The 22,173-nt window shown below is 36.3% G+C and overlaps 2 protein-coding genes across 10 annotated transcripts; one reads left to right on the forward strand and one right to left on the reverse strand.

Annotated features, from left to right (window-relative positions):
- The first annotated feature begins 486 nt into the window (after window positions 1-486).
- Window positions 487-11,579, forward strand: LOC110810896 (OTU-like cysteine protease family protein). 8 transcript variants are annotated; one of them, XM_088218592.1, is made up of 9 exons: window positions 487-639; window positions 1,870-1,955; window positions 2,030-2,075; window positions 7,683-7,791; window positions 9,226-9,317; window positions 9,420-9,482; window positions 10,060-10,178; window positions 10,899-10,979; window positions 11,286-11,579. In XM_088218592.1, the coding sequence occupies exons 2-9, from the start codon at window positions 1,891-1,893 to the stop codon at window positions 11,293-11,295; spliced, it is 585 nt and encodes a 194-aa protein (XP_088074718.1). In that variant the 5' UTR covers window positions 487-639; window positions 1,870-1,890; the 3' UTR covers window positions 11,296-11,579. The 8 variants fall into 8 exon arrangements, with proteins under 8 accessions (XP_088074718.1, XP_021892900.1, XP_021892902.1 ...); XM_022037208.2 differs by having other exon boundaries at window positions 10,899-10,974; XM_022037210.2 differs by having other exon boundaries at window positions 512-631; window positions 10,899-10,974.
- A 1,453-nt stretch (window positions 11,580-13,032) lies between these two features.
- On the reverse strand, window positions 13,033-17,324 carry LOC110810926 (actin cytoskeleton-regulatory complex pan-like protein). 2 transcript variants are annotated; one of them, XM_022037244.2, is made up of 3 exons: window positions 16,612-17,323; window positions 15,384-15,509; window positions 13,033-15,019 (listed from the first exon to the last, which is right to left on the reverse strand). In XM_022037244.2, the coding sequence occupies exons 1-3, from the start codon at window positions 17,041-17,043 to the stop codon at window positions 13,451-13,453; spliced, it is 2,127 nt and encodes a 708-aa protein (XP_021892936.1). In that variant the 5' UTR covers window positions 17,044-17,323; the 3' UTR covers window positions 13,033-13,450. The 2 variants fall into 2 exon arrangements, with proteins under 2 accessions (XP_021892936.1, XP_021892937.1); XM_022037245.2 differs by lacking the exon at window positions 15,384-15,509 and having other exon boundaries at window positions 16,612-17,324.
- Window positions 17,325-22,173: the final 4,849 nt, after the last annotated feature.

Below are 22,173 nucleotides of genomic sequence, written 5' to 3' on the forward strand. Positions count from 1 at the left end.
TATTAGGTATTTTTTATTGTTATTAATTTATTAATTTAATTATATAATTAGTTAAAGACATTTTTGACTTATTTTTTTAAACATCCAAATATAATTTAATTATTTTGATTTTTTCTATTATGAAATTGAATAAATTAAATATTTTAAATAACTAAAAAATATAAATAATAAAATTGAAATTAATTTAATAAGAATAAATAGATTTGAACAAAACACAATTTAACGATAATTATAATTATAATAATAGGTATGAAATGTGGGTTCCATCAAATCGCACAATGTAAAAAATTTAATTTCATATGGCATCACATAGTGGGCCGAAACACAATCAATTTGGGGCCTTCAAATAGAAAAGCCCACGTTTTAATAGATAATTCCATAAATACCAGAATTTTGTGTGTGTTTGTCCGTAGCGTATCCCGCCCTAATCTTTAACCTAATATTCTAAAAAGCCCCTCTTAATTTACTTATTTACATTTATGCCCTCACCTAGAAATTATAGTCTAACTCGCCCACCACCTTCTCTCCTACTGCAAACCAACCTGCGTTAGCGTATCAAACCTTGCTCCTCTTTCACGCACTCAGCCTGCCAGGCCTTGCTCAGATACAGCGTCAACCAGACGCACCTTCGGTAAGCAGGTATTTCTGCTATTTTCTCCTTTACATTCGGGTTTCCATTCCAAACTGCACAGACCTTTCGTTTTTCACAAACTATGATCAAAGACAACGTGTTTCTTCTTTCTTCTATCTTCTCCTATTTTCCTCTACTTTCCTTGGTGACAAAGCTTCCGGAATGTTGTTTCCTGCTGGTTTATTTTGTTTTTCTTTAATGGAGACTCCGGCTGACTTATTGTTATCGGATGAAGTAAGGCTTTGCTGTTTTGAGATTAAAATTTCAAGTGTCAATTATGCCGTACCGTTGCAAGTTTTCAGTGCGGAAGAGTGTTTTTGCAGAAGTTGCTGATTATGTTTTACAGGCGTAATGTAATTAGGATCTGAAACGAAATGGAAATCCCTGCGGCTTTAGATATCTCTCTTGATTTTTGATAGATCCCCCAAATCTCTTATGCAGTTTGTTCGTTGTATTTAATTAAATAATGCTTTATTTAAAAGTTCGGGTAAACAAGCGGGTACGGGCGGGTACCGGTGCTATTTTATGCCCGTAAAGCCATGGGACTGTACTGGTAAAACTGTGAAATCCACGAAATGGAATATATATGGGGCGGGTGACCCGCCCCGTGACCATTCCCGTGCCTTAAATGCCCCAGCTATCAAACAACAGAAGTTGTTGTGAGCCTGAGCTTCAAGGAATTATTTCTTTCTAGATACAGCAACAGCGCAAGCTCCATATATATATGTATGTGTATTATATGTGTCAGTGGGTCCTCGAACGTCATGCTTGTCTGATGCCCTTCTCAATTTCTTTTAGCTTAAATATTCTGGGTGCTATTTCTAGATCTAGAATAGAAACATATCTACATGCGTTTTCCGGTATTTGTGAGAATTCTCACTTTTAGTTTGTTCTCGTGGTCGTTTCTTGAATTTGGGTTTTGTTTTGTTTCCTTCTCATTCACTGGGAGGTGGGTTTTAATTGGTTGTTGGTGTAAGTTGTTATGTTTTATTTGAATTGTATTCGTTAGTTTGGTCGTGGAATCTGTTTGCCTCTGTAGACAGTTCTGGTTATTTAACAAGCAGCTCATGGCTTCTCTTTTCTTTTTGGGTATTAACTGTACTGACGGATTGAAATTGGCTAATTGTCCTGAACCTTATTGTATTTAATTGTTCCTTGTTTTTTCTTGTTTTGCAATTTGCCTCTTCCTCTTAATCACCGTTTTGGGTCCTTAGTGTTGGATTCTTGTTGCTTGGTAGGTGATTCCTTTTTACACATAAATGGAAGGTATTATTATCAGAAGGATTATTCCCTCGGACAACAGTTGTCTCTTCAATGCTGTTGGGTAAGTTTGGCATTCTTCAATGAAGTGGTTGGTGCTTATGTTTGGTGGTTTCTTTATGATTTCTTCCTTTTCAGGTATGTTATGGACCATGATAAGCAGAAAGCTTCTGAGTTGAGACAGGTTCTCATCTAGAACATTGAGTGTTTTCTGCCATTATTCATTTTTTAAGCCGTTAGCAAAGTTTTAAGTTTCTTTAAAAAAATATTGAAGTTATTGGTATATATGTTGAAAAGTTCAATTATGTGAAGGATGATGTCAAATTGTGTTTCAAGATTCTTCGCAGTTTTAATGTCGAATTGTGTTTCAAGAGTGTTTCCAGTTTTGATAAGATCCTTTGCATAAAAGATCAATTTGAACGAAGAATTTCAGTAAATAGAAAATGAGATAGGTACGTTGATGTAGGACAAATTAGGGTTAATTTGCCTATTAAGAAAGCGGTAGATATTACACCTAGGGTTCTTAGACATCACACCTAAGAGTTGATTAAGTTACAAAATTAATTATGAGTTCTCAAAATTAATATTGAATGCTAGAATGTTCCAATAAGTGAAATTACAAGTTATTTATAATAATTTATAAGCAATCTATTGTAAATAGAATTAAAATAAAAAATAGTAAACTAGTAGAATTAAAAATACTAATTCTAATAAGAATAAGAATCTAATGCTAATGATATCAGGAACATTAATCCTAATACAAATAGGAAAATACTACTAAGAATAAAATCCTATGTTATTAAAATTATAATAACTAATAACATAAAATAGACTCGTAAATAATATAATATTTTGTATTTGATAGAATTACAATTATAATTTATTTGAGAAATCTAATGTTAGCCTGTTTTCTCTTGGTTGTAGAAAAATCGTATACGAATTTGGAAGTGGTGAATAATATAAAATCTTGATCTTTGAACTTCCTTATCAAAATTTAACGAACACTTTGCAGAGTTATAATCTTTAATAGCACACATGACAGAAACACATAACTTTTTAGGAGTATGAAATCTTGATGGAATGATGAAACCAACATGTTGACCAATTTATGCTTCAAGTTTATCATTGTTTTGAACATCTTTAAACCCAATTATTGGTTTAGGTTCATCTTTACATTGAACTTCCATAGGATTTTCTTTAGGCAGTGAAAGATCTTGAATAACCTTAATACTTTAACTCTTAGGAAGACATAACATTTCTTCTTGTCTCTCAACTTTGGTAGGTTCATTCTCTTTCTTTTCTTCATTGATTGCTGATACTTTTGGACGTTTATATTCGTTCTTCTTCTCTTTGGTCAGATGTTTTAAAAATATATCTCTTATGCCACATATAAAATGATAAGTTTTAGTAGTATTATCATTTTGAGTATTTCGATCATAAAGCCAATGTTGGCCTAGTGAACATCACAGAAACTACATACAAGATTAGAGTACTGCAGGTACCATGATGAATGGAAGCAGGACTTTGTTGAGTTACCAAAATGCTTGATTTATTTGTTCATGCTAGTTTGTATGCTTGAGAATGCGGTTGCGTTCAAAATTGAATCGTTCCACTGTAGATATTGAAACAAGATTTCTGCAACATTCGTCATGAATAACAAGCTTCTTATTTTTATTTCACAGCGGGCTATGGCTTTCAAAATTGAGGATGTGACATCCAAAATGTCTTTACACCCACACGTCATATCCCAACAAATCACCACCACAAATCTTCAAATCAACTACATCTTATGTAATCAAAATCATCAAAATTAGTGAACAATATATTCGGTATTCAGATTTTAATTCCACAATAACGAGAAAGAAAATCTACATCAAGGACTCGTGTTCTGTACAATTTATTATACATTTAATTCTCTCATTTTCTGTTTTCCCTAGGAGGGATCTCCCATGTAACTCTCTAGTCTCACTACATATGCAAAAACATATAATGAGCGCAATCTAGCTCAGTAAAATAAATTCAATGCTCAAATATAATATGAACACGCTTTTGGACATCCGCTCTAGGATTTCCCCACTCTCCATCCTCTTATCTCTCTCACCGTACCCCCACATTCTTTCACTCGATTCTATTCTTACTTTACCTTGAAACACTATTCACTAGCTCTTAATTCTACCACACAACCCACTCATCGACTTACCTCTGGCCACACACGCATCCCGGCCTTTTTGGCCTCACACACCCCATTTCCATCACTTCACCATCGGCTTCATTCAGCCATGCACACACACCGGCCTATTCTTGGCCATATAGGTACTCACAACGACAATGTACAGCCACTCACACATCCATCAAGTCCTCTATTGTCACGCCGACTGTACACTGCCACGACCACACACAAATATCGACTGCGCCCGACCACACACTTCGGCAGTAGTTTGCCACTCACGCACATATCGACCGTTCCCGGGCACGCACACCCTATAGTAACTTACTGTCAAGCACACACACACGTCAAGCCCTCCTGTCTGACCCTACACTGCCACACACGCACACCTGCACCATGATCGTTTACAGTCACGCGCTCCGGCAGCATACTGCTACTCAATCACACACTCGCCTCCGAGTGGCCACACCCCGATCGACTTTTTCAGAACACCTACACACACACCGGCCTACTCTGAACTACACACGCATGCACAACAACAATGCACACACGCCGCCCTACTTACATCATACTCACCACCTACTCAACAATGACACATTCTTAAGCTGACACCAAGTCCTACTCAACCGTCGCCGATACCAGTTTTGATTTTTGGTGCATCGCGAGCGAACTCGCTCCCAAACTTCACCATGCCTAGTCCTAACTACGTTTCGGCCGATCCTCTTTCCTCTACCTCTCATACACTCTACTCCCGAACCATTTCTCACCTCCTTTCCTCCTCCCGTTCGGAATTCCTCCATGTCAGTAGGCCACACCGAAATGAAATCCCTACATCACCATATTAACATTTGAATATAGAAATTTATCTTACCTCCAGCTTCCATTTCTTCTTGGCCCAGAACAATCCTCTCCACCGACACGTTTCTTCGATTCACCGTCACCGATTTCACTTTCCCCTCTTCCCTCTCCTTCCTTCCTGTCGTCCGATTCGCTCTCCTCTCCCCTCTTTCTGTTTTCCCCTCTTTTTTCTTCATTTTTTTTTTTTCACTTCCTTTTATATTTATTCTTCCCATCAAATTCTACCCTCTAATCCTCACCACTCATTTATTTGACTCTCTCTCTCACTCTCCCTTTGACTCCACCAGGCTATTACAGGGGATATTTTGGATCTCTTTTTATGTTAACTCCATAATCATGCTTAACTATAATAAGGAAAGACTTGCCGATCTTATATTTTTGAGTGATGACTCATTCGTTTGCTCACCATTCCACAGACTTCAAACTTGTTCCATCATACACTTTTAATAGAGACTGCAAAATAAAAAGAGTAGACAAGAATAGCTCCTTTTGAAATGCCGAGAACTGGTCTAAGAGAAGATAGACCAGTCTGGGTGAAGCAATATGGTCAAACCCAGTTCAAAAAGTAAAAACAGAGCACGATATAGAAAGGCCCACTCACAGGTGCGCACGCATAGGCTTCATGTTCTAGGCTCCCAATCATCAGAAAACAGCAATCGTTTGTCAGTTGGCTCAACTGAAGGTGCTAGTCTCAAATAGGAGGCCTGTGTAGGTCAGAAGGATGCAAAAGTCCATATTCGCGAGAGGCAGCGACTGTTGGGGCTTGTGCCAGTACTGCGGTGGTTTCCGATGGAGTTTCATGGTGGGGCTTCGGGGGTCAGCCAATAGAGATCTATTGGAGCTGATGTGGGGCTGTGTCAAACACCTCTTGTAGGTGACTATTGAACGGTGCCGGCAACTGTTTTAAGGTTTTTTTATTTTTTTTGGTGATATTATATATATATTTTATGTATTTTTCAGATAGATTTGAGGCTATTTGGGTATAGGGTTTTGGGAATGTGGGTGTAGGACTCTTTTAGCTTTGATACCAAAATTGATGTATGACGAACTATGGTTAATTTGCCTACTAAGAAATTAGAGAGAAACCTAGATATCACACCAAGAATTCTTAGGCATTGCACCTAAAAGTTGATTGAGTTACACAATAATACCCTTAAATAATATAAAATGGATGTCTACGATAATTTTACATTTACTATGATACTTACAATTTTTAATTTATTTAAAAAATCTAGTGCTAGCCCATTCTGCATAATATATTTTCCTGATTATTAGGTTTTCTAGAAAACCGATCTTTACTTTTGGCCTTATCTAGGCATTGTTGGGAGAATCAATTACTTGCTCCCCGATTGATTTCTATAGCCAATCACCATATTACCTAAAAATTCCATCTTTTTCCTAAGTAATCCCTTCTGTTAACTCTACCTTTAATTTTGATGGGAACTTTCTCTGTCACTTCTAAATATTTTTATTGTTTAAACAATTAAACCCCGTGAAATTCCAAAATCCTATATAAAGGACCTTGAAGTTGAAAAAGTCAAAGTGATTTTATGAAGCTTTCTGGATTCAACTAAGTTGGTTGCTTATAAATATGACTTAAACAAAGGCAACCTCCAAGATTGAAAATAAAATGTGTACCAGGATTTTGTATTTATTTTACCTCTACATCTGATCGAAATTAATTGTAAAATTAAAGAAATTGCATAATCAACAATAGCTAAAGTTTTTAGGGAGATAACTCGACTGATTTTGTTGTGTAGCAGGTACTTTGAAACTTAGGTAATTTAGTTTTGGGGGTTAAGTAATTGGTTTGCCCTGGCTTTATTTTAATTTCATAGGCAGTGTCAATGCTGTGACATATCAGTGCGGTCCTTGCCCTCCTTCTGCCTCATTTTGATTTTTCCTCCGTGCAAACCAATCGTGACAAGTGATTTCTTTTTCTCTGTATTTGAACCTCCCTTTCCAGAATTCAATGCTTGTTTTGGTTCCTAATGAGTCCCTCCCAAATTATTTAAGCAAATGGAAGAGAACATATCACATGATGATGATTGATTCCAAGAGATTGCTGATAGCATGCTACTGAATCTCTCCATAAGCTAGTCTGAGTAAGTGACATCTCTGGGAGTAGCATGCTAGTGGATTTCTTTTCCAAAGCCACTTTGAATGAGTGATGTTCCGGAGCAAATTTCTTTCAAGCATTTTCCCAGTATTGCTTCTGACCATAAGTGTCAGGGCATATAATAAGACCATCAATCATATATTGTGGAGTCATCATGCTATATCCTATTATGCTGACATCTTGACATTTACATCCAACAACTTTTTTTTGCACCTAGCCCTGGTGCAGTTCTCAACTTTTGATATGAGTTTTTTCCACTGGATAATTGCTTATATTAGTTATCTGGTATGAGTTTACAACTATTCATGCTTCCCAGTTGAGTAAGAATTGCAAATACTGATTAGAGATCTTTTTTCTCCTATAGAAGTACCTAAAAGTGATCTCCAACTTAGACAACCAATTATTATAAGTTGAGAACTTTTGAGTGCTAGCATTCAGATTTCCATATAATAAAAAATATCTGTTTAAAATACTCATTTTTGTGCCTGAAATGCTAGTAAGGCTTTTAACTGTTCTTTCTTAGATGAGTAAAGATAATAAGAAATGGATTACTCTTACGAAATGGATGGTCATTTTTTCAGTCGCATATTGATATATTATGTTGATGCCTTGTTTCCTTACCGTTATATGATCAATGTGTTCTTTAGGTTATAGCTGCAACAGTGGCAAGTGATCCAGCCAGATATTCTGAAGCATATCTTGGGAAATCAAACGAAGAGTATTGTGCTTGGATTCTTGACTCCGATAAGTGGGGAGGTGGGTTTAACATGTTTCTTCTTTTATTTGGCCTACTTTGGTATTGACATGGTTATTGAAAACAAGAAGGATTCTGTAAATAGTGGAGCCAAAGTGAAAATTCACATTACAATGACTAACTTTTGTCATTGAGAAGTTTCAATTGATAGCATTTAAATTTCTGAAGTCCTTCCTGTTTAGAAATGTTACGTTTGTGTTTACCCGCATGCAAGCATGCTGTCTGCTGGATTTTGCAATTTGGGGTAGGTGGGCATTGCATAACTGAGAAAAAAAGAAAGGTTGTCATCTTGGAAGTTGAACCTGTAATTGATTTCTTTCGTCTATCGAAATGTATGTTTAGGTAGTGCATCCTTATAAAAAAGGCGATATTCGTGTATTTTTGGAATACTTTTCCAAATTCACTCCTGAGCTTAAACATTTTGTCTTGCTTTCATAAGGTTGATAGATCATATAATAACATTGGCCTATGGAAGCTTAAAATTTTGTTTTGCTTTCATAAGGTTTATAGATCATAACATTGCCTATCAAGGGATACCTAACAAGCAAGATCTTATCTTGGGGCATTCCTTGGAAGGTTATCATGGAAGTTGGACCTGTAATTGATTCCTTTGGTCTGTCCAAATACATGTTAAGGTACTCCTTCATCTTAAAGGTGATATTCGGGTATTTTAGCAATACTTTTCCAAATTTACTCCTGAGCTTAAACATTTTTTTCACCCTCATTTCCTATCTTTAAAAATAGCATGTTCATAGACCATAATTGCATGGCCTATCGAGGGAATCTAACAAACAAGGTCTTAGCTTGGTGTTAGAGCAATGATAATATGGTACTTGTTGTTCAGAACTTGCTGCCCTGTGTTGTGGGGATGTTCATCTACAGTCCTTCAGATGTTTTCTAGGTGCTCCAAGTACTTAATTTAGCAGAGGAAGCATTTCTTGTTGGTTGTTTATTGGCCAAAGGTGCAGCAGCATTTCTGAGACAATTAATTTGCCTTTCTTTCCTTTATGTTTATTTTTTTAAATCTGGTTGAACTGCTTTCTGATATGCTGGTGATTCTGTTTGATTCCAAGGATATGGTGGAAAACTGAATTCTCTTAACTGTAAGCAAACCAGGGCGTCTTCTCTTCCATCCCCCTCCCTCCCCCTTCCGAAGCATAAAACAATAGGGAGACTTGGTTGTATGTAATGTCTATTGTAGGAGTTAACGGTTGTCTTCTGATAGTCAGCTCTATTTCAGGATAAGACGTTTAAGAATTTTTAGGTTCTTTGGATTTTCAAGGTACTCTCCTGAAATACCTTATTTTTGCCCGATCAGATCATTGCAAAGCTTTTTTATTTCCATGGTCACGCTTTTTTTTGTTAATTTATAAACAATTAAGTCCCATTGTTTTCATTTAGGTCGGTTATCTGTTTATTGTTCATCTACTTTCTAGGTGCCATTGAGCTTTCTATATTGGCGGATTACTATGGACGTGAAATTGCAGCATATGATATTCAGACTATACGGTGTGATTTGTATGGTCAGGTGTATAAACGAACATGTCCATTCATCTTTGTGGATCTAATTCTATTTGCCTTAGAAGTACTAAATATTCCATTTCTATTTTTCTTTTGTGCTTGTGGACAGGCAAATGATTATTCTGAAAGGGTCATGCTGATTTATGATGGACTCCACTATGATGCTCTAGTTGTATGGTGCTTCCTTTATCAATTTTCTCCTTATTATCATCTCCATCACCACATCATCACCACTAGAGCTACCGTCAATTTATCACTTTCATTCTTTGTGGTTGTTAAACAGTAGGAATAGTCAGGCAGAATAAGTGATAGGATGTCTAGGGTTTTAAAAGTTCAACTTTTTGTTTCCTTTCTTAACCAGTTAATCTTGAGGATCTTCTCTCTTGGTTTTATTTGAAACACACAAAAGAAGAAACATTAATAATAAAAACAAAAGAAAATTCACTGTTGAGCTTATCTGAATAGTTTGCTCTGTCAAATAAGCTCCATTTAGCAGTAGAAGCATTTTTGTAATCTGAGTGGTTTTGGGCGGTGTTGCATGCAGGAATTTTTGGTATCAGTTTCTATATAATTAATTGTTCTTTTATTTTTGCCTGTAATTAATAGTTACAAGCAATTACCTCTATGTTTCTGCTATGTATTGTGATGCACCAGATGCATTCAAAAGAATAGTATAACATATGGATATTGTATCATATCATGTTTATCCTTGGCATTTGTCATGATCTGTTTCATTCTTGTATCAATAGATGTCTCCAGCTGAGGGAGCTCCAGAGGAATTTGATCAGACTATATTTGCTATAAGAAAAGACAGAACTATCGGGCCAGTTGAAGGGCTTGCCCTTAATTTTGTAAGGGAACAGCAGAGGTAGTCCACCTAGTTCTTATGGAGGTCTTTATATAGGATATTTAGGAATAGTTTAACATCTTTGTCCTATAGGAAAGACTGGTTGCAGCAAGAATCGCTGCATTATTAAGCACATGAAATTTGATCTTGAATTTGCTTATCCAAATGATGGTGGAACATCTCGGTATAGCTCACTTGGTTTCCTGTGATTGCTTTAATGATAATGAATCTTGTATCTGCATGAGTTCCATCAAGAGCTGGAACTTGTTTATGCTGCTGCTGCTCAACTGGGGATTGGGAGTACTGATGTACAAGATAAAAATTACATTTTTGAATTTTCAGACAAGAATTAGTCCATGAATGGTTCTTTGATTTGCATGAGAGAATTTAGTTTTAGATTTTATCTAGACTAAGTCTGATTTTTCTTTTGTCAAGTTTTTGTTTCTAAATTTTTTTTAGTAGATATTCTCTCAGGTAGCACATTTCTAAATTTTCAGACAATAGCTACTTCATGAATGGGTTATTTAGTCTGCATGAAAGAATTTAGTTTTAGATTTTATTTAGTCTATAAGTCTTTCATTTTCTCTTTGTCAAGTTTTTATTCCTAAATTCTGTTGAATAGATGTTCTCTCAGATATGTATTTGCAATTATAAGCCATTCCATTTGTTTTCGTCCTTTTTGATATTGCTGATTATGCAAAGATTGTTTTTTTTCTGACACCATATAGCCATACTTTTTAGGAAAAGAAGATATACAGATCCTGCCAACTTTACTTTGCGCTGTGGAGTTTGCCAGATTGGTGTTGTCGGCCAGAAGGTCATGTATATATACTCATATTAGTCTGTTTAATTTATTAAATAATGTCATATATACAAAGAATTTTACACAAATTCATTTACAAATGAGTTACTAGTTAAGGTGGATAATAACTAGTCAAGTCAATTTTAAGTGGATTGTCTTTTAGTTCATCATTATCTGAATTTAGCATTAAACTAATCTATAAATTTTAGTGGTTTTGTTGTCAAGATTTGATTTATTTCTTTGTCAGCCCATATGTATCTAGAAAGAAATAAGGTTTTCTGACTGAATTTTTTTATTTTTTATTTTAATAATATTTCACTGATCAGGAGGCGGTAGAGCATGCACAAGCAACAGGACATGTCAATTTTCAGGAATACAGATGATAGTCGGACAAAAACAACTGAAGAAGACAAGGGAAATGTTCATTTTCTATGAGGTCATTGAATTATTTGCTGGGGAAATTGACTGAATGATCTGGTTTAGATTGTTGATGACAAGGAAGAAAATGTTTTATATTCATTTTACCCGGTACTCTGTTGTTGTAAACACATATCATTTTGCATCAGATGACAAGGGACAGTGTCGTTTTTACTGAAAATGGTGAAATATTCACTTGAAAATGCTTTGGACTTTTAGAGAGCATATTCATGCGAAGGACTAGCTAGTTTCCTCACCACAGCACATGGTAAAAGACCCGGTGGAAAGTGAAAATTTATATTTGGAATGAACAAATAATTTTGGTGAAATTTATTCGAAAATTTTAGTTTAAACAAGTACTTTTTTTTTTTTGGTTACAGAAGAAAGAAAAACATAGCAGTAACAAAACTAGGTGTTGCACTCTAGGCCATGATACGCCTAGGAGATCATCTCTGGTGAGGGTGAGAAGAGCCACAAAAGGTTGAGAGTTGGAAATAGAAATCGGGGGACACCAAGAAAGCATGGTTGGTCAAGAAATCAGTACACTAGTTCCCTTCTCTGTAAACGTAGTGAATTCGAACGACCCAAATCCCATTTAAACGCATTTTGATGGTTTGTACCAGATTGAAGCTGACATTGGTGTGGAAAGGCTCGTTGAGGCGAACCTTGTTCAGGATCTGCACTGCAAGCAAGCTATCCATATCCAGAAGAACTTTGTGCGCGCCCGGATTCCAGGCCATGTCCAGACTGTCCAGGGCGCTCTAAAGTTCAGCTTGTAAGACGAAACAAATGCCATGTTCTTGCTAAATACCCTAGGTACCAGTTGATGCTGGAACGACGCGCCCCATCCATGTTGATCGTAATCCAACCATGGTTAGGCACAAACCACCTGACGAGCTCTTTCCGGGTTTAGCAGGAGCAGCTATTGATCATGCCAGTAACAGGATTAGCCTTGAAAGTGTATTACGTCATGTCCTAGATAGCCATAAATTGTTTTATGAAAATGAGTTTATTTAATTTATTTTTAAATTTATTAATGTTGGTGAAAATTAGAATATATATATATATATATATTATATTATTTGGAGTAAGTATAGAAAATGAAGATAATTTTCTAGATAAATTTTTTGAAATAATTTTTTTGTTCCAAATATATTGACAGAGGCTTATTACAATAAAATACTAATTGAAAAATATATTGAATAAAATAGTTGGCTGCATTTTTGCATTTGTCCGTATCAGAAGAAAATGACTTGTAGACATAAAATTATGATCTCCTGCCAGTACTTCATGATAGTTAACCGTGTCCTGTTCATTTTCCAACACGACACCAAAAATGGGTTGAAATAGACATGTATCTGCTCATTAATGATTTTAGAAAAAAGGGACTAATTCATACATTCACATACTTGCAATTCTACGTTTATGGAGGAAGACATTCAATAAAACTTTGAAACAAGTTTCGTTTTTAGAAATCAAAATATTACCAAAAAAATTTCAACTCGAAGTTTTAGACGCCTTAAATTCTGTATTCTCCTACGGCATTCCTTTAGCTAGAATAGAATGCCTCTGGGTCGTTACAATAATCTGTTCTCGTGAGATTTTTAGGGACTACTCTAATCAGAATAAAACAGAATAATGAAGACTAGATCGCTATGCATTTGAATTTCTACCATGATTTTATGGGTCTTTTCTTAAATGGATGATGTTCTCAGATTTTGAAAATACAATACATATTACATCATTTCTTTCCTGAATAATCTGCAGATACCCATTTAATCAATCTCCTTCATATGAATTCAACTCTTCCATTGAGGATCACATTAGTCCAGGGGTACTTTCTTGCCAGAGATGCAACAAAAATCTCAGCCTAGCATAGGAGTTTACAGAGAACTGAGTAATACTAAATCAATGGGGCTGACCCAGTGCCCTTGTTACCGAGCTCCCTTAACCAACTGTTGGGCTGCTTTACTCATTTTGATGCTTTCATGGTTGAAAGATATATATTGGACTTATTTCTGTCTGCTATTTCCCATGAGCTGAGCTTGGCAATAAAAAATCTTATGTCTCAGTCCTAGATCTTCTGTTTAAGAACATGCCGCAACTGAACCTTCTGACTTTCCATCCTTGCTTCCAAAAGCTTCGCCTTCAAGCTATGCTTCTGCGCCCCGCGAGGCCATTCAATACACCCTTTCATCCCTCTTATGTGAGGATTACCAGAATCTGGTGAACTCCATTGTTCTACCATATCATTAGGGCTGAGTCCACTTTTACCTGAACCTCGATCTGGTGACATGACGGCACCACTGGATTTTCTCCCATTTGAAAGCCTGGCATTCAGTCCCTCCACAGAAATTATCTTGTAGTTTTCCCCGTTATTCGGACATGACCTCCAAAGCCTTGCTATTGATGATACCTTCTTTGGATGCCGATTGGGCACAGAGCAGACTTCACTGATCTCAGTAATTGGTGTTTCTTCACATCCATTTTCTTCCCATTCTGTTCCACTCCCTGACACGTTACTATCACGGTGGTTCTTGTTAACAGATGGGATACTTCCATTGGGCGAATAACTTGAGCCCTGATCCTCGAGATGACTCACAGTTTCCCACCCGCTTTCATCTTCTTCAATATCACCATTCCGATCGATGTATCCATTTGAATGTCTCTGCGTGCCATCTTTGTTGATCATATTGACTTCAGGGTTCACTGTGTGAAATTTTGTGGCATGATTGGTAGGACTATATGCAACACAAGGCTCAATTTCCCTTTCATTGGCTTCACAAAAATTCACATCTTCAAAGACAGAGAAAATATCATCTGGATTAGACGGCTTGTAGGTAAACTCCTTAATTTCTTGAATATTAACCAAGGCAGCAGCCTGCCGAAGTAATTCTGCCTCTCTATTTTCCTTTATATCTGGGTTGGCATTTCTCAACTTGAGAAAATTTTCTAAATCTGCTACAAGCTTGTTCATATGTGAATATTTCTGTTCAAGTGCCACCTTAGCATCAACAAGCTTCATTTGAACACGTTCTTCACGCCAGACCTCAGCCATCTGCAACATCTTCCTTTCTTCTTCCACTTCTTCCCTTAGCTTCATGGATTCCCTCTTCAATGCTTCGACCTCCTCCTTGTCTTCTCCAATTTCCTTAGCAAGTTCATCGCATACTTCCTCAATTAACTCTCTGGCCTTTCTTTCTTTTTCATAGTCTTGCATATATCGCTTTACTGATACCTTAGCATCTGCGAGCTCATTAACCAATTTCGAATTTATGATTTCCAACCTCTGGCGATTCTTCTTTTCTCGATTCAAGTCAGCCTTGATGTCGTCAATAAAAGCACGGATTTTTTCATGCTCTCGACACCGCCATGCAGCTCTTTCCTCACTAACTTTCCTCAGGAAATGCTCAAGTTTCTTTTTCTGGGATCTCCGCTCAGTCTCAAGCTCCTCGATACGAGCACGAGCCTGCTCTAGTTCAGCTTCTAGGACTGAAACTATGGATACAGCACTCGCTTGCTGATCAATAAGCTTCGTATGGCTGTAAATCTGGCATGCCTCATCTGTTGCTTCAAAATTGACAGGGTCCCACTTTGTTGCCCCCTCCATTGCAGAGTTGGAAAACTGAAATGAGGATTCAACCTACAAAAGAATGACAGACTGAGATAAGTGACTAGGAAAGCGAGTTAAACAACATAAAAATTAAGGAAGCTGCTCTCATTCTATTAACTGCTTGTTTCTGAGACCAAAATCCAGGCTGCAATTTTACATAACTAGCTGCATCTAATGGATACGCCATAAGAAAATACCAACAACATCGATAATGTTGATCAATGCATTGTCAGGTATGTATCTTTTTCTCACAAGTTAATACAAAAGGGCATTGGAACTGAACAATACAAAGTGCATGTAAAATGGATAATGAAAATTTTTAATTCCAAAGCTTTCTTCTCCGTATCTTAACTAGAACAGTTCTTTCATAGATTCAGTTAAGGAAATAACATACCTTGAAAAACCCTTTCCCTTTTTTAGTGACAGAACTAGGACTCTCTAATGGATCTTTTGCTTCAGATCCATACATTTTGTCACTATAGTGATAAATAAATGGAACACCTCCATAACCAGCACTTTTCTGCAAGGAAGAGCAACAAAATGAAAAACTTCTCTGAGATTGATGTTCTTAGCAAACTGCTGCACTAAAGTTAACCTATCAAGATCTTTTTAAAAAAATGTAACCTATCGGGATCTAATATAGATAGATGTTCTCCAGGAATTCTCGGGAGTCATCCAAGGAAATGTATAAATGTCCAATTGTTGTACCATATGAATCTCAGATGCATGAACATGGTTTCTGTATGATCCAGAATATCATAGATCATAACAAAGAAGTTAAAAATGCAATTTCTGCAGCCGGTAAGAGCCAGCCATAAGGAGATTTGGAGAAGCTCAGTTTAAAGCTCAGTTTAAGACTCGTTTCATTGACTAGATCATATCAAATAAAAGATGAAGCAAACAGTAGAACTGCTGGAAGTCATTAAAAAAAAGGTTAAACACGAGTACGAACAAGGTGCTTTGGGTATGCTCCAAAAAAATTATGAACCTTTCTATGTATGTAAATTTTAGGAACCATTAATGTCCAAGAGAGGGAAATGAGCAATACTGAGACAGCCCCTATACTAGTATGAGACCAATTGCAACGAGAACACCCAAGCCCCCTAGGAAATAGAAAGAAGCTCCGGCTTAGGCCCCAGCTTCTGGCTCTTTTGATCAGGCCTTTGAATTTTGGGGAGGCGACTCGAAATAAAGCGAGGCAATGATAAATGACTACATCAATGCAATCCCTAGGAAAGCAAATCTCTATGATAATCAATCCCACGTCATTTTTGCATTTCTACTAATTAGGATTGCACAGTTTGGGCTAAAAGAATCATGAACAATGAGAAAGATAGATCAGCTCAAATCTCACATAAGTCAGAGACTTCAACTTCAAAGCTAAGCAACAACAAGGTCATACTCATTATAATCACAAAAACAAAAACAGGCTACAGACAGAATCAGGAAAAAGACTCAATGCTTGAAGATCAGACCTCAATCACTCAATTCGGAAATCAGTCAATCGACATCATGAATGCAAAAGTGTTCATTCTATTTTTTCAATCCTACCTAGAACTTTCAACACGAATAAAACAGATCAGGAAGACAAAAGAGGAAACAGTCCAAAAAAATCAATTCACCTCGAACCCTAAGCGATCTATCCTCTTCCTCTCTTCTCCCGCGCCGGTGACAGTCTCCGGAAGCTGCAGTCTCCAGAGAGCAGCCCCGAGCTTCCTAGCCGACACGGCCCTCGCACTCCGCCTCCGACTCCTCCGGCGATTCTCCTTCTCCACATCATAATCATCGTCACCATCGCCGTTGACATCGGCACCACCTTTTCGCTCTCTCCCTTTATCTTCGATCTTCCACTTCAGCAGAGGAGTCTCCGGCCTGCTCCGTCTCCCAACAGGAGCTCCAGTCCTCCTCAGACGGTTCAGGCTCGGGTTTCGGGCCTTGCGTCTAGTAGTTGTCGGTTTTTGAGAGGTCTTGAGATCCGTGCCTGTTGTTGGAACGAGCGCTTTTGCTGTAGCCGGTAATGTCGCTAGAGAATGTGGATTCCCGGTCACCTTCATCTTCTCTTCCTCCCAGCTTCAGCCATTTAAGCACTTAAGAGTCAACATGAAGAAGAAGAAGAAGAAAGAAGAAAGAAAGGAAAAGATTTTTCAGGACAGAGAAAGAAGCGAAGACCGATACTCTCTTAAGAAAGTAAAGAGAGAGAAAGCGTGTTTTTGTGTGATTTTGTGATGTGTCCGCTGGTTTTGTTTGTGTGTATATGTGAACGAAGAGTACTGAGAGAAAGAGAGCATACAGAGAGAGAGAGAGAGAGTGAGAGAGAGAGAGAGAGAGAGGGTTCAGGGACGTAGCTGGAGAAAACGACGCAGTTAGATACCTGTATATGTCTACACTGTATATGTATTTCTCGGAGTACAGTCAACGTTTTTGTTGAGTCGTGATGGCGGAATCGTGAAACGACGTCGTTCAAGTGGGGACAACAACGCGCCACGCGCGCGCGCGCGGTCCGCTTTATCTCAGTTGGTAGTGACGTGTGCTGCAGAGAGACGTTGCAAAAGTAATTTATGCAAAAAAGGAAAATAAACTCTTCACCCAGAACGATGTCGTTTGGACTGAGCGGAGTTTATTTCTCCTTGTGGCTTGAAATTCTATCATTATTATGTATATTTTAATATTTTGTGACACAATATTTATATTATATCATATATCAAATATGGCATGAGAGATTTATAGAAAATTAAGGAATTTTATTTTAGTAAATAAAAGTAGTGGGATATTGATATTTTTAATTCAATAATATTAAATGCACCATGATTTTATTGCTTAATAAAATTAACACTATAGAAAAATATTGTGGATAAATTTGGCTAAATTATAAGCTCGCTTACAACTATCAAATAAGTCCTATTAATTATAATTATTTTTTATATATTTTTTGACCATTCAATGAGAAATATCATATAAATCCAAATTATTATAATAATTTAATGTGTTAGGATAACTTATTTATTATGACAATGATATAAGTTGATATATCTTAAAAGATCTTTTTTTAATAATTAGGTAAAGTAAACTAATTATAATATTATATAAATAATTTTAAAACAATAAGATATATTATAACACAATCTAATTCGAAATGTCTTAAATAAAATTAACCATTAATATTAAAATATATAAATTTTTTAAATTCCAAATAAATTAATATTCAATTTTTAAAACAAAATACTCTGAGTAATTTACTATTTAACATAATAAACAAAAAAATCGACATATATTCAAATGTATAAATTATGATAATTTATTAAAAATGTTATTTTCTAAGATATTATAACCAGAATAATATTAATCTTCCATTAATTATAATTGATTAATATAAATTAAGAAACAAAAATCAGTGGCACCCATCAAGGAAAAACAGTCACAAAACGTGCCTTCTCATGTTTGGTATGGGTACGTACTTCCTTGTTTATACATACATGTTCCATCTACATATATATATATATGTATATATATTACAGTTTCACCTTATTGTTCAGGTTTATTAATTAGATTAAGAATATTAGCTCTGGTATATTAATGATTATGTTTTTATTTAATAATTGCATTCACTATGACTCAAAATTTAACGGTAAAATAAATAAGATATGATATAGATATAAAAAAAATATATATATAATGAAATCAACAATATAATTTAAAGTTAATTCCGATTTAATTTATCTTTTAAATTTATTATTTAATACGCAAGAGTACAAAAATATGGTTGTGTAATTGAAATTATATGAATGTAAATTATGCATTAGATTTAAATTATGACTAACTCTTATAAGTTTAAATTAAACACACTAATAATACAATAACTTAATTATAATGTTTAATTTATTTTTATACTAATATATGATAATAATAATATATTATAAACTTTATTTAAAATAATTTAATAATTAAAAAATTAATATATTTTCAACATAAATTTTTAGATACAACATTACTCATTTTAACAAATAAATTAATAATAACGTGGATTTATGGGTAAATAAACTAAATGTGTAACCAGATTAAACTTTGATTTTTAAAGAATATTGTAATTTTTAAAAATATATATCCTTTAACTAAAATTTAAAAAATTAATAATTAATATACAAATACTACACACTTCATAATATGTACGTATTTGTTATATATATAAAAGGTGTTTGATTCTGTAGATCCGATCTGCCAAATCTGCATTATTAATTTATCCAACTTAGAGAAGAGCATCCGAGGAGGATCCTATGTGGCTCAACCTGCGTTTTACACGTGGCAGATATAAAATCAAGTGTACACACACGTACCCTAAAAGACAAAACGCAACCCACATGGGTTGTGGCATTTAAAATGCTTAATTTAAATTAGAGAGATTACCAACTCTACATATACACATACATATATATATTTTTTCACAACAAATTTTTTTATATAATAATAAATAATAAATATACATAAATCACGATATAATATTTTGTTCAATGCTAGCTTGATTTAAACGTACCAACTTCATGTATAATATAACGACCCCGGAAATTTAAAATGAAATATGTCTATTAAAAATGTCAATGCAGAAGCGAAGTCAAAATTCGATTAACATCCCTGACACTGAAACCAGAAAAACATACTTAAAATATAAAAGATCAAACTAACTAAAATAGAAATTCGAAAGTAAAGCTATGAATATGACTTTGGAGTCTTTAGGCGTCCCCTTCGTCGTCTTCTTACGGAACGGGCTCGGGAACAATGTCTTCCTGATCTGAAATGATTAAATAAGGAATGAGCTACACTAGCCCAGTAAGGACATCACGATATCTTACCATCATGGAGGTAAATGTGGGTAGAAAACACAAAAAGACCAATGGAGCATAATTTACAATAAACTCATTTATCAGTAATAAAACCTTTTACCATTCACTTACCATGGTAAAATTCATAAAACAATATACGAAAGTAATAACATTATCATCATCATGAAATCATATAAACTGTGTAACATAATACTTATCACGCCTTTACAATTCAATCATTTCACAATTACTTTTCCTCATTCACCAGCCTATTAGTATCCATGGGGATCCATAGGGGTCCCGCTACCCGTTACCCTTAATACTTGTAATCAGATTCCAGGGCCGTCCCCATACCCCGTCCGGTATAGGCGCCAAAACTATAAACCTCAATACCCCGTCCGGTATGAGGGTGAAACGGGCCGTCCCCATACCCCGTCCGGTATGGGCGCCAAAACACATACGGTCTCCATACCCCGTCCGGTATGAGAGACCGCATTCCCAGTAGGGTCCTCTACGGACCCGGTCCGTCCACCATCTCCCAGGATATCTAGTCAGGCTGACCACATTACACAATTATCAATCTATACAATCTTCCATTCTTATTTTCCTCAATCAGCATCATCAATTCGCATTTAAATAAGCAAAACAGTAATTCATGCCAAACAGACAACATACAGCATCGGTATTTCAGTCATTCAACCAATAATCAATAAAACAGTAAAATATGCACACGAAACTATAAAATAAAAATATCAAACCTCATACTGTATTTAAAACTGTAAAACAGGCTAAATCACAGTTAACCGACAAACACACTAGACTCGGGCTCCATTAGCGACCTTAAGCAATTTCACACATTCGATCATTCAAGAAATACCGTTTTATCATTATTGAACTTTAATATCGTGATAGGAAATAAGGTGAGGGGTCCTTACTCGTTTAGGGGTCCGAACACGGCTTCACAGTGCGTCTACAAGCTGTCCCCAATTTTTTCTGAATTTTTTCCGGGGAACTGAAACGCACTACTGGTACCTGCACGTGTTCCAAAAAATCCCAAATTAGGTCCAGGGCCCCTTTCGGCCAATATCGCAACTCCGGCACGGCGGCTCCGCCGTGCTCCAGCGACAGCGTCGCCGCATGCGGCGGCGATTCGCCTCGGGTTGGCCGTTTTCGGCCGAATTCGGCCACACTCGCATTGGTTTCTGTGAATAAACAAACCTACGGCCCTCGGGGGGCCAAAAAATTATGGAAAACAGAAGCTTACCGGCAGCGGTGCTCTCGGGTGCGGCGGCTCTCCGACGAGGTTCTTCTTTTGGTGATTCGGCTCCGGTCAACCTGTAGAGAAAAGAATGGTGATCACAGTGATATAAAAATTGCATCAAACGGAGGTCGGGAAGGGCTTCATCGGAGGCAAAAATCGAAGAGGGGCGCGGCAGCGCCGCTGGCTTTTGGCCGGGATTTTGGCTCCGATTTGGCCACAGGGGAAATCAGCGTGGAAAAACGAGTCGGAGGTATGAAATTTACCTCGATCGGCGGTCGGAAATCTCCTCGGTGCGGCGGCGGGCGACGGCGGCCGGCTTCTGGTTCGTCTTCTCCGGCGATGGCAGGCGGCTAGGGTTTTGTGGTCTGGTGTGGGGGTTCTATTTATACCCTTTTGCCTTTTGATCTCAACCGTTCATTTTGTTTTAATCTGGACCGTCCGTTTTTTGATTGAATCTGGGCCGTCCGATCGCGCGCACGCAGATCGCCAACGTAGCCCGTCCCCGGTCGACGTGGTTTTGCCACGTGGCAGGTCCTGGTTGGTCAGGACTGCTGACTGGGTCTGCTGACGTGGCTGCTGACGTGGCGCGCGTTTTTCTTTTTTTTCTTTTTTTTTTCCGGGCATTACATATAACGAATTATCGAAATTTAATCACTATAATATAATTTTATTAATATATTTTTAAATATTATAAGCTAATAATTTTAAATCTATATTGTTTTAATATTATAAATCATACCCTACTAATGTATGATAGTAATTATTAAACAAATAAGGCAATATTGAAAAAGGCAAACTGTTTTTTGCCTTTGAATTGATTTTGCGGCTGTTAAAAATAACAATAATAATATTATAGGCATAATTAATTGCTTATACAATGAAGATTCTGGCCACCCACTAGACACACGTTGATGGGTTATAAAGTTAAACAAATGTGGGCTTTCATTTGTTTTTTTGTTTTTTTTTTCTTTTGGATAATTATATTTAGGGAGGGACCATGTATTATTAAATTCAATTATTAATTTTTTATTTTTTAATTAAATTTAAATTTGAGAAAAATAAATTACATATAGCAAAACAAAAAATACATATATATTCGTGATTTAATT

The sequence above is a fragment of the Carica papaya genome, chromosome 4 (genome assembly GCF_054855325.1).
Source record: "Carica papaya isolate Zhongbai chromosome 4, ASM5485532v1, whole genome shotgun sequence".
NCBI lineage: Eukaryota > Viridiplantae > Streptophyta > Magnoliopsida > Brassicales > Caricaceae > Carica > Carica papaya.